General features: G+C 47.2%; 1 protein-coding gene across 8 annotated transcripts in view; it reads right to left on the bottom strand.

Moving 5' to 3' along the window:
• The window catches only part of LOC115201197 (inactive ubiquitin carboxyl-terminal hydrolase 54), a 32170-nt gene that overhangs the window by 9597 nt on the left and 10073 nt on the right, over positions 1 to 12500 (bottom strand). For 7 of the 8 annotated variants that reach the window (XM_029764615.1, XM_029764617.1, XM_029764613.1 and 4 more), the window contains 9 exons: positions 12086 to 12178; positions 4980 to 5114; positions 4095 to 4208; positions 3692 to 3774; positions 2386 to 2494; positions 1280 to 1426; positions 811 to 960; positions 387 to 567; positions 40 to 219 (listed from right to left, as the gene is read on the bottom strand). In XM_029764615.1, coding sequence (XP_029620475.1) covers positions 40 to 219; positions 387 to 567; positions 811 to 960; positions 1280 to 1426; positions 2386 to 2494; positions 3692 to 3774; positions 4095 to 4208; positions 4980 to 5114; positions 12086 to 12178 — 1192 coding nt within the window. The remainder of the gene's footprint in view (positions 1 to 39; positions 220 to 386; positions 568 to 810; positions 961 to 1279; positions 1427 to 2385; positions 2495 to 3691; positions 3775 to 4094; positions 4209 to 4979; positions 5115 to 12085; positions 12179 to 12500) is intronic. The other variant, XM_029764618.1, reaches the window with a different exon arrangement.

The following is a 12500-nucleotide window of genomic DNA, read 5'->3' as shown; positions in this document are numbered from 1 at the left end:
TATGTTACTGAAGTGGTATTGTAACATTATGTAATTCACCTGATGTGTCTGCGCTGTGTAGGGGCGTGCCGCTGTCATGTTTACCGACCACTGTGGTCTGCGATTCGTTGGACAGGTGGCTGCCTGTTGACTGGTGGAGAGGGCGATTTCGAGATGCTCGGTGGCTGGAGCTATCTGAAGAATCTGTACGGGTATCACTGGATATGGAGGGCTCCCGCCCTGAGAGAGAGAGAAACAGAGAGAGAGAGGGAGGAAAGGAGAGAGACAGACAGACAGACAGACAGAAAATGAGAAGAGAGAGAGAGAGGTTTGGTTTAGGGTACGTTTCACGCTTAAAGAGATTTGGGGTGAGGGCCAGGGTTTAGAGGTCAGGGGTTAAAGGTTACCAGAGTCCTCGCTGTCATAGCCAGCCTTGCTGCAGTGCAGCAGGTCCAGCTGGGGGTGAGAGAAGGAGGGGTTGTCCTGCGATACCACCGGCGTCCCCCGGGGGTCAGCATAGAGCAGCAGTAGAGGCTGGTAGTGACCCTTTATACAGCGTGCCACCACGTCCTTCCACTTAGGACCGATCTATCGAGATAACACACACAAGCACACACTACTAACCAACATATCTAATGTTGTGCCCTTGAGCAAGGTACTTAGCCCCAGAAAATAGCTCACCATTCAGGGAAGATGAATTTCCGTTCTGACCAAACGGACAATAAAGTATCTATTCATTATATTCATTAATGATATCCTTTATACAGCTAAATTCTAGATAAAACGCATATCAACTATCTAACTAACTAATTCACTCAGTCACCGACTCACCTCTTTGACGTGAGCGTCGTCGAAGTACATCCACTTGCGTATCTTCGTCTGGAAGAAGAATGTGGAGTAGTGTTTACCATAGTAACACACCATACCAACCAGGTACAGCTCAGCCTGACGAGCCCTCTCCTCTGTCACACGGTAGAACAACTAGGGAGAGGGAGAGGAGGAGAGAGAGAGAGAGAGAGAGAGAGAGAACGAGAGAGAGAGAGAGAGAGAGAGAGCGAGAGAGCGAGAGAGAGAGAGGTGAGAAATCCGATGTACTAGAGGATAAAAGAAGAGCAGGTATGAGGTATGTTGTCTGGGCAATCGAAAGAAATCAAGACCACTGAGCTAAAGCCTCTGCGTCATTGTGTGTGTGTGTGTGTGTGTGTGTGAGTGTGTGTGTGTGTGTGTGTGTGTGTGTGTGTGTGTGTGTGTGTGTGTGTGTGCGTGCGTGTGCGTGTGTGTGTGTGCGTGCGTGTCTTACATCCCCCAGGCGTAGACAGGTGCCCAGGCTGTGAATGACGTCCTCAGCCAGGTCAGAGTGGTCTGAGTCCCAGACCAGGCCGATGGACACTATCTCTGGAGAGTTCATCAACACACGGCGGATACGCAGCACCTCCCCACAGTTACTCTACGGGGTTGGAAGTGAGGCAGAGGAAAACAGAAAATAACACCATTATTAAAAGAGAAGAAGAATGGTTTGATGTGATTATTAAGGAATCTTATTTGGAATCTGGGAGAGAGAGAGATAGTTTGCTGAGTAGTGTTTGTCCAGTAGCCTTCTGTTCTGTGGAGTTCAGAACCATGTGTTCTAGACTCTTCCTCTGACTCACGACCCACCACAGAGCTGGCAGAACACACACACACAGAAACGAACACACAAACGCACACACCAGGGCTGGCAAAGCCGGCTCGAAAACAGCCTGAGAACACCCTGGCAACCAGAGAGAGTGCCAGAACACACACACAAACACACACACACACACACACTCCATTCGTGGGTAGCGGGTTGGACCGGGCTGGCACCGGTACTGACAGGAAGGGATTATGCCAGGACGACCTGGTCCTGAGAAAGGGACACACACACACTCTCATAGCAATACACACAACTCATCTGAAAAAAACACACTCAGCAGGGCACACACTCCGAATGGGTTCCGGGAGAAGAGCATGGGGCCAAAGTTATCACAGGCAGTATTGTAGAAGCATAGAGTGAAGGGATCCTCTCTGCCTCACAATAACAAGATAATGGCGATGTGACTAGCAGGGGGACTGGAGGGCTGGGGGGTTGTAGAAGGGGCCAGCCGCCAGGCTCTGCCCAGAGAAGAGGCCCTTTGTGTGGGTACTCTGGCAGAGAGGTAGGGTGTGTGGAGCAGCACTTTACCATGCGGCAGCAGCACAAAGCTCACACACACACACACACACACAGACACACACGCACACACACACACCTGCATGCAAGCCAGTACAAAGAGCTGTCAATGTGTGTTCATCAATGCGTGAGTGTGTCTGTTTGCATGCATGCGCACGTGTGTGTGTGTGTGTGTGTGTGTTGTGTGTGTGTGTGTGTGTGTGTGTGTGTACACTCACTGGGCAGTTGCGTAGGTCTCCCATGTTGCTGGCGTTGCGGAGCAGCTCTCCAAACATGTCGGGGGTGGGCTTCTCTCTGCACTCTAACATCCTCACCGCCTGGTTACTGCAGCAAGGACACACACACACACACGTCCTCAAGAACACACACTGGACTAAACCATACACACACAGACACACACGTGTCCTCAAGAACACACACTGGACTAAACCATACACACACAGACACACACGTGTCCTCAAGAACACACACTGGACTAAACCATACACACACAGACACACATGTCCTCAAGAACACACACTGGACTAAACCATACACACACAGACACACGTGTCCCCAAGAACACACACTGGACTAAACCATACACACACAGACACACACGTCCTCAAGAACACACACTGGACTAAACCATACACACACACACACACACACACACACACACATGTCCTCAAGAACACACACTGGACTAAACCATACACACACAGACACACGTGTCCTCAAGAACACACACTGGACTAAACCATACACACACAGACACACGTGTCCTCAAGAACACACACTGGACTAAACTATACACACACACACACACACACACATGTCCTCAAGAACACACACTGGACTAAACCATACACACACAGACACACGTGTCCTCAAGAACACACACTGGACTAAACCATACACACACAGACACACGTGTCCTCAAGAACACACACTGGACTAAACTATACACACACACATACAGGTAACTGTCAAAATAAAGGAAACACCAACATAAAGTGTCTTAACAAGGCGTTGGGCCACCACGAGCCGCCAGAACAGCTTCAAAGCACCTCGGCATAGATTCTAGTGTCTGGAACTCTATCGGAGGGATGCGACACCATTTTGTTCCAGGAGAAATGTTGTTGATGGTGGTGGAAACCGCCGTCTCAGGCGCCAGAATCTCCCAGAACTGTTGAATTGTGTGGCGATCTGGTGACTGACATCCCCTACGCCCCTTGTAGACCCCTCTTTCAAAGTCACTGAGATCTCTGTGGAGGCACCTGCATTCAACATACTTTGCAACCCTTATTTACTGAAGTGTTTCCATTATTTTGTCAGTTACCTGTATATCGTCATGGACAGAACACAGTGTACAGCGTACACGCACATCCTCAAGAAAAAAACACTGTACTACACAAACACTGTACTTATACACACACACATATATATATTCACACGCACACAAACACGCACATTCGCACAGATACTAGACATACGCATTTCCTCAAGAACACACACTGTACACACAGATATGTCTGTTCTCACCAGAGGGATGTGGTAGAGATATAATGAACCATCTGAATGAAGGGGAGGGGGTCCGACGTGGCTCCACAACTATTACACACACACTGAAAAAAATATAGATATATTTATATTAGAAAGACATACAGAGACATTCTGTTCTCTTATCCACAACGGGCCTTTGCTTCAGTCAAAACAGTAACACAACCGATGTGCCTCCCCAGTCCTCAGGGGCCTGCTGGTCTGCTGGTCTGCTGGCCTGCTGGTCTGCTGGTCTGCTGGTCTGCTGGTCTGCTGGTCTTCTGGTCTGCTGGTCTTCTGTCCTGCTGGTCTTCTGTCCTGACACTTTTTGATCCGTTTATGTCACTTTTGTGTAAATAGAACATCCCTATAGAATGTGTTACGGTTTAGTATATGTATGTCCCACCTGTTCGAACAGCGTCATGGCAAACTTCTGGTGTGGTATACAGTGTTTAGCCGTACAGATGTCCTCTCTGGTCTCGGCGCTGATGTGGAAATGGATACGCATCAGTAGGTTCTCCTGAAACACAAAAACACACACACACACACACAGAGTTACACAGATTGTGTGTATTTTAGAAGACCTGCTGGATGTTCTGACTGAACACATTTACTACCAATCGATCAAGTAGCACCTGCCTGACACACACGTACGCGGGCGCAAACATACACACACACACACACACACACACACACACGCGCGCGCGCAAACGGTGGAGGCGAGGAGAGGATCTAACGCCGCTGTGTAGGAGAGGGACACTGAAAAACAGCACCTTTCCCTTTAGCTCCGTCTCTGTCCCCCCCCCCCTCTTTCTCGCTCTCTCTCTCCTCCGTCCCTCTCCCGGATTTCTCCCCTCCTCCTCCCGCTCTCTTCCTCTTCTCCCCTCCTCTGTCCGTTGACTGATCACTCCAACTCTTATTAGCTTAAAAGCAATTATCTGTATCGATGTTTACACACTGGGATAAACACACACGACTCCTGTATAATCCTATAGAGAGGGACAGAGTTAGCTAAATGGCTAATGCTAGCAGAGCTGGGCTGCGAGTCTTAATAGAGGCAGAAGGACACAAAATAGACAGGCGTTAGGTGGACCCCCCTCCTGCAGGGATTTGTTCCAGCCCTGCTCAAACGCATCTTACTTCGCGAATCAAGTGGAATTAGATGGTGTTAGAGCAGGGCTGGAGTGGTAGCACGCACACACAGAAGCTCCCCGTGAGGAGAGTTGGCGTGGGTGTGGGTGTGCGTGGGTGTGGGTGTGCGTGCGCATGCGTGTGTGTGTGTTAGGCTTACGAAGCATTCTGCTGCGTCGTCCATGATCCCCAGCTGGAAACGCTGTTCGTCCTGGAAGGTCTTGGCCAGCGCACTCCGCAACACGTCCGACGGTAACACACGCTCACTGCTGAACTGGAACTGGGCAAAGATACTCTACACACACACACACACACACACACACACACACACACTAAAACTGAACAAATTGCAGCTTTAACAGAGTAGAACGTACCATAATACAACTCCGTCCAAGTGGTTGCGTCTTGGTCGGAAGTCTACCACGGTGTGAGGACAGAGGAGGAGTACTACAACAGTTCTACAACTATTACCTCTTCCCTCATTGTTTCACTATAGACAAACTGGGACGCCCCTTTAAGGCTCGAGAGGTGTGTGTGTGTGTGTGTGTGTGTGTGTGTGTGTGTGTGTGTGTGTGTGTGTGTGTGTGTCACGGTGGCTCTGCTGACTGCAGCAATGCGCCAAGGAGAGTAGAGGGGGACTATACCCTACAGAGAGGGAGGGAGGGAAGGAAAGAGAAAGGAAAGAGGGGAGATATAGAGAGGGGGAGGAGGGAGGTGTGTGTGTGTGATTGAGCTGAGGGGAAAATTCCTAAGCATCACTCTACTACAGCAAGAGAGGACAGGAGAAATCGACACCACTACCATATTCATCTCTCCCTCCCCCTGGTCTCTCCCCCGCTATGTTCCTCTCTCTGGCTGAACTTAGAAAGGCAGCCCAACTCAGATTTTTTCCCCACTAATTTGTATTTTTGACCAACCAGATCTGAAAAAGAGCAAAATGTGAAAAGGTCTGATGTAATTGGTCAAAAGACCAATTAGTGGAAAAATGATCAGAATTGGGCTCTCTCTCCTACTCTCTCCCACTCTCTCCTACTCACTCCCACTCTCTCCTACTCACTCCCACTCTCTCCTACTCACTCCCACTCTCTCCTACTCACTCCCACTCTCTCCTACTCACTCCCACTCTCTCCTACTCACTCCCACTCTCTCCTACTCACTCCCACTCTCTCCTACTCACTCCCACTCTCTCCTACACACTCCCACTCTCTCCTACTCACTCCCACTCTCTCCTACTCACTCCCACTCTCTCCTACTCACTCCCACTCTCTCCTACTCACTCCCACTCTCTCCTACCCACTCCCACTCTCTCCTACACACTCCCACTCACTCACACTCTCTCCTACTCACTCCCACTCTCTCCTACCCACTCCCACTCTCTCCTACCCACTCCCACTCTCTCAACCGGTGCAGAAGGAGGGCCAAGGGGTGGTGAACATTGTGTTGCAAGTTAGGGAGGATGTCTAATTAGCAGACAGAATCTGTTCAACTCACAGCAGTTATCTTTACTATAGCCTCACATGTACACCAACCATACTACTTCACCTACGAGCTAGTGTGTGTGTGTGTGTGTGTGTGTGTGTGTGTGTGTGTGTGTGTGTGTGTGTGTGTGTGTGTAGCACCCCAGCGTGGGTTCTGCTGTCTCAGCTCTTTCAGTCAGCCAATTAATTACAGAGGCTCAGGAGACACTAACAAATACACCACTACACGACACCCACCCTACACGACACACACTTATACACACACATAGTACACACCAACAACACTACATTATACTATGAACACACCAACACTGCTACAAAACACAATGTACTCAGACTGACACACATCCCTACACACCCTAATACATATCCCTACCCACACCATCATTAGAACGCATTACTATACACACCATACGAAATACACCCTGTTATGTGTACTGATACCCAGCATCAATAATACACCCACAGTATACCGTAGAACACACACACTCATACGTGCTGCATGCTACATAAGAGCTAAGTGACTAAACACACAATAGATATAACAGGTAAATACGACAAATCAAATCAAATGTTATTTGTGACATGCTTCAAAAACAGCAGGTGTAGACTAAGAGTGAAATGCTTACGGGCCCTTCCCAACAATGCAGAAAGAAAAAAATATATAGTAATAATAACACGAGGAATAAATACACAATGAGTAACGATAACTTGGCTATATACACGGGGTACCAGTGCCGAGTCGATGTGCGGGGGTACAAGGTAATTGAGGTAGATATGTACCAGTCAAAATTTTGGACACACCTACTCATTCAAGAGTTTTTCTTTATTTTTACTATTTTTACTATCTATATTATAGAATAACAGTGAAGACATCAAAACTATGAAATAACACATACGGAATCATGTAGCAACCAAAAAAGATTGAAACAAATCCAAATATATTTTATATTTGAGATTCTTCAAAGTAGCCACCCTTTGCCTTGATGACAACTTTGCACACTCTTGGCATTCTCTCAACCAGCTTCATGATGAATGCTTTTCCAACAGTCTTGAAGGAGTTCCCACATATGCTGAGCTGCTTATGTTGGCTGCTTTTCCTTCACTCTGTGGTCCAACTCATCCCAAACCATCTCAATTGGGTTGAGGTCAGGTGATTGTGGAGGCAAGGTCATCTGACGCAGCACTCCATCACTCTCCTTCTTGGTCAAATAGCCCTTACACAGCCTGGAGGTGTGTTTTGGGTCATTGTCCTGTTGAAAAACAAATGATAGTCCCTCTAAGTGCAAACCAGATGGGATGGCATATCGCAGCAGAATGCTGTGGTAGCCATGCTGGTTAAGTGTGCCTTGAATTATAAATAAATCACAGACAGTGTCACCAGCAAAGCACCCCCACACCATCACACCACCACCTCCATGCTTCACAGTGGGAACCACACATGCGGCGATCATCCGTTCACCCACACCGCATCTCACAAACACACGGCAGTTGGAACCAAAAATATCAAATTTGGAGTCATCAGACCAAAGGACAGATTTCCACCGGTCTAATGTCCATTGCTCTTTCTGGGCCCAAGCAAGTCTCTTCTTCTTATTGGTGTCCTTTAGTAGGGGTTTCTCTGTAGCAATTCAACCATGAAGGCCTGATTCACACAGTCTCCTCTGAACAGTTGATGTTGAGATGTATCTGTTACTTGAACTCTGTGAAGCATTTATTTGTGCTGCAATCTGAGGTGCAGTTAACTCTAATGAACTTATCCTCTGCAGCAGAGGTAACTCTGGGTATTCCATTCCTGTGGCGGTCCTCATGAGAGTCAGTTTCATCATAGCGCTTGATGGTTTTTGCGACTGCACTTGAAGAAACTTTCAAAGTTCTTGAAATTTTCCGCATTGACTGACCTTCATGTCTTAAAGTAATGATGGACTGTAATTTCTCTTGGCTTATTTGAGCTGTTCTTGCCATAATATGACTTGGTGTTTTACCAAATAGGGCTATCTTCTATATAAAACCCCTACCTTGTCACAACACAACTGGCTCAAACACATTAAGGAAAGAAATTCCACAAACTAACTTTTAACAAGGGACACCTGTTAATTGAAATGCATTCCAGGTGACAACTTCATGAAGCTGGTTGTTTATGTCATAGTTTATGTGTCAGGGGGCTAGGGTCAGTCTGTTATATCTGGAATATTTTCTCCTGTCTTATCCGGTGTCCTGTGTGAATTTAAGTATATTCCCTCTAATTCTCTCTCTCTCTCTCTCTCTCTCTCTTCTCTTGGAGGACTTGAGCCCAAGGACCATGCCTCAGGACTACCTGGCCTGATGACTCCTTGCTGTCTCCAGTCCACCTGGTCGTGCTGCTGCTCCAGTTTCAACTGTTCTACCTGCGGCTATGGAACCCTGACCTGTTCCCTGGACGTGCTACCTTGTCCCGGACCTGCTGTTTTCGACTCTCTCTCTCTACCGCACCTGCTGTCTCTAACTCTGAATGATCGGCTATGAAAAGCCAACTGACATTTACTCCTGAGGTGCTGACCTGTTGCACCCTCTACAACCACTGTGATTATTATTATTTGACCCTGCTGGTCATCTATGAACGTTTGAACATCTTGGCCATGTTCTGTTATAATTTCCACCCGGCACAGCCAGAAGAGAACTGGCCACCCCTCAGAGCCTGGTTCCTCTAGGTTACTTCCTAGGTTCCTGCCTTTCTCTGGAGTTTTTCCTAGCCACCGTGCTTCTACATCTGTATTGCTTGCTGTTTCGGGTTTTAGGCTGGGTTTCTGTATAGCACTTTGTGACATCGGCTGATGTGAAAAGGACTTTATAAATACATTTGATTGATTGATTGATTGATTGATTGATTGATTGATTGATTGATTGATTGATTGATTGATTGATTGAGAGAATGCCAAGAGTGTGCAAATATAAAATACTTTTTGGTTCCTACATGATTCCATATGTGTTATTTCATAGTTTTGATGTCTTCACTATTATTCTACAATGTAGAAAATAGTAAAAAGAAAGAAAAACCCTTGAATTAGTAGGTGTGTCCAAACTTTTGACTGGTACTGTACATAGGTAGGGATAAAGTGACTAGGCAACAGGATAGATAATAAACAGTAACAGCAGCGTATGTGATGAGTCAGAAGAGTTAGTTTGACTCCAGGTTCCTTGGCTTAGTGATGAGCTTGGAGGGCACTATGGTGTTGAACGCTGAGCTTTATTTGATGAACAGCATTCTCACGTAGGTGTTCCTTTAGTCCAGATGGGAAAGGGCGGTGCGGAGTGCAATAGAGATTGCGTCATCTGTGGATCTGTTGGGGCGGTATGTGAATTGGAGTGGGTCCAGGGTGTCTGGGATGATGGTGATGATGTGAGCCATGACCAGCCTTACAAAGCATTTCATGGCTACAGATGTGAGTGCTACGAGGCAACAGTGATTTAGACTTTTGGCTTTTTTGGGCACAGGGACGATGGTGGTCTGCTTGAAACATGTCGATATTACAGACTGGGTCAGGGAGAAGTTGAAAATGTCAGTCAAGACACTTGCCAGCTGGCCAGCGCATGCTCTGAGCTACATACAGTAGGAGCTACATACAGTAGGAGCTACATACAGTAGGAGCTACATACAGTAGAAACTACATACAGTAGGAGCTACATACAGTAGGAGCTACATACAGTAGAAACTACATACAGTAGGAGCTACATACAGTAGGAGCTACATACAGTAGGAGCTACATACAGTAGGAGCTACATCAACTATGGTCATCAAAATGTTAAAACGTTTTTAAAACAATTCTAATCAGGTATTGAATGAATTATAGCACATGAAAACAATAATGATGGATTTCAGGTATTTTGGTGGGAATTCAGGTATTATTGAAAAATGATTGTAAAATGTCCCCGTTTTTTTCTTAGAATGCACTCATATATACATTTTCTAATGGAATCAGGTATTTGTTTTATTTATTTCTTTTAAATAAAAATGTATGTATTAGATTAACATAAAGGGGTGGACCAGGGCTGCAATAAAACAAGGTCCTCTGTCTAGGCCTACCGGCACTCACCTGTCTAGACCTACCGGCACTCACCTGTCTAGGCCTACCGGCACTCACCTGTCTAGACCTACCGGCACTCACCTGTCTAGGTCTACCGGCACTCACCTGTCTAGACCTACCGGCACTCACCTGTCTAGACCTACCGGCACTCACCTGTCTAGGTCTACCGGCACTCACCTGTCTAGGCCTACCGGCACTCACCTGTCTAGACCTACCGGCACTCACCTGTCTAGGCCTACCGGCACTCACCTGTCTAGACCTACCGGCACTCACCTGTCTAGACCTACCGGCACTCACCTGTCTAGGCCTACCGGCACTCACCTGTCTAGACCTACCGGCACTCACCTGTCTAGACCTACCGGCACTCACCTGTCTAGGCCTACCGGCACTCACCTGTCTAGGTCTACCGGCACTCACCTGTCTAGACCTACCGGCACTCACCTGTCTAGACCTACCGGCACTCACCTGTCTAGACCTACCGGCACTCACCTGTCTAGGCCTACCGGCACTCACCTGTCTAGATCTACCGGCACTCACCTGTCTAGACCTACCGGCACTCACCTGTCTAGGCCTACCGGCACTCACCTGTCTAGACCTACCGGCACTCACCTGTCTAGGCCTACCGGCACTCACCTGTCTAGGCCTACCGGCACTCACCTGTCTAGGCCTACCGGCACTCACCTGTCTTGGCCTACCGGCACTCACCTGTCTTGGCCTACCGGCACTCACCTGTCTAGACCTACCGGCACTCACCTGTCTAGGCCTACCGGCACTCACCTGTCTAGGTCTACCGGCACTCACCTGTCTAGGCCTACCGGCACTCACCTGTCTAGACCTACCGGCACTCACCTGTCTAGACCTACCGGCACTCACCTGTCTAGACCTACCGGCACTCACCTGTCTAGACCTACCGGCACTCACCTGTCTAGACCTACCGGCACTCAGGCACTCACCTGTCTAGACCTACCGGCACTCACCTGTCTAGACCTACCGGCACTCACCTGTCTAGTCTGCCTCATGAATTACTGTTGTTGTCACGTTCTGTTGTAATAATTCAACAAGTTTGTCAATAGCAGGATAACCTCAGACTAAAAATCAACAGGTTTGGCTCTAGACTACACCTATCTATACATCCTTTACATTGTTTGCGAGATCAGACATAATATCACTATAATCCCAGTGATCATTTTTGGAAGTTGCTTTCATTTAAGCGCGTCTGATTTGCAAACACTTCAACTATATCAAAGGATTACTTTGATTACTATATCAAAGGATTACTTTGATTACTATATCAAAGGATTACTTTGATTACTATATCAAAGGATTACTTTGATTACTATACTATAAAGTTTATTGCAAAGTAAGTGTCGAGATGACGTGTTAAATCCCAGACAAAGCTTGACCGTTCTTATAGATGCAACGGAAAGACAATGTAGTCCATTGCGCCCATTTCAGCCATTATCGTGGTGTGTCTGACAGGTCATTACAAACATTTCCGCGGTTGTAACGTTAACGGAGGAAAAAAACGACAGGCAACAGCAAGAGTGTGAAAGAGACGCAGGAGTTCAATCAAAGCAATCAATGCAGGGAGATTTAAGTGACTGACAAGAGGAAGTTGCAACCCTCAAACACAGGAAATAGACGGCTGTAAAAGACAGATCCTCAGGTGGGCGGAGCATGCGCCCGTTGCTAGGTACATAGAGAATTCACAGAGCTGCACCTACCTTGAGGGCACAGAAGATGCAGGAGTCTTCCATACACTTGTGAGTGGTCAGCTGGCGGAAACTTCTACGGAAGATATCCAGATGCCACAGGACCTAAGGCGAAAACACACGCGTTATATATTTACATTTTTATATATTGGATATATTTACATTTTGAAGAGGAGGCATGTAACCTAGAGTTCAGGCCAGCAAACGAAGGGTTGACGGTTCGAATCCCAGGTGGTTAACATTTGGTGGGATGCGAGTCGGGTATTGTGACAGCAAAAAAAAGAATCATAAAAAGTATTCAAATTAAGACATTCAACCGTATTCAAAAAGTGTGTGTGAAAGGGGGGGGAAAGGAGGAAGGTGACAGTGCATGCCCTCCTCCTCCATCCCTCCTTAGTTTATTTATTTATGATTAATCAGCTCCCAG

Source organism: Salmo trutta, chromosome 10 (assembly GCF_901001165.1).
Source record: "Salmo trutta chromosome 10, fSalTru1.1, whole genome shotgun sequence".
NCBI classification, from domain to species: Eukaryota; Metazoa; Chordata; class Actinopteri; order Salmoniformes; family Salmonidae; genus Salmo; species Salmo trutta.
Note: the sequence above shows the minus strand (reverse complement) of the source record. Positions and strands in the feature narration are given on the sequence as shown.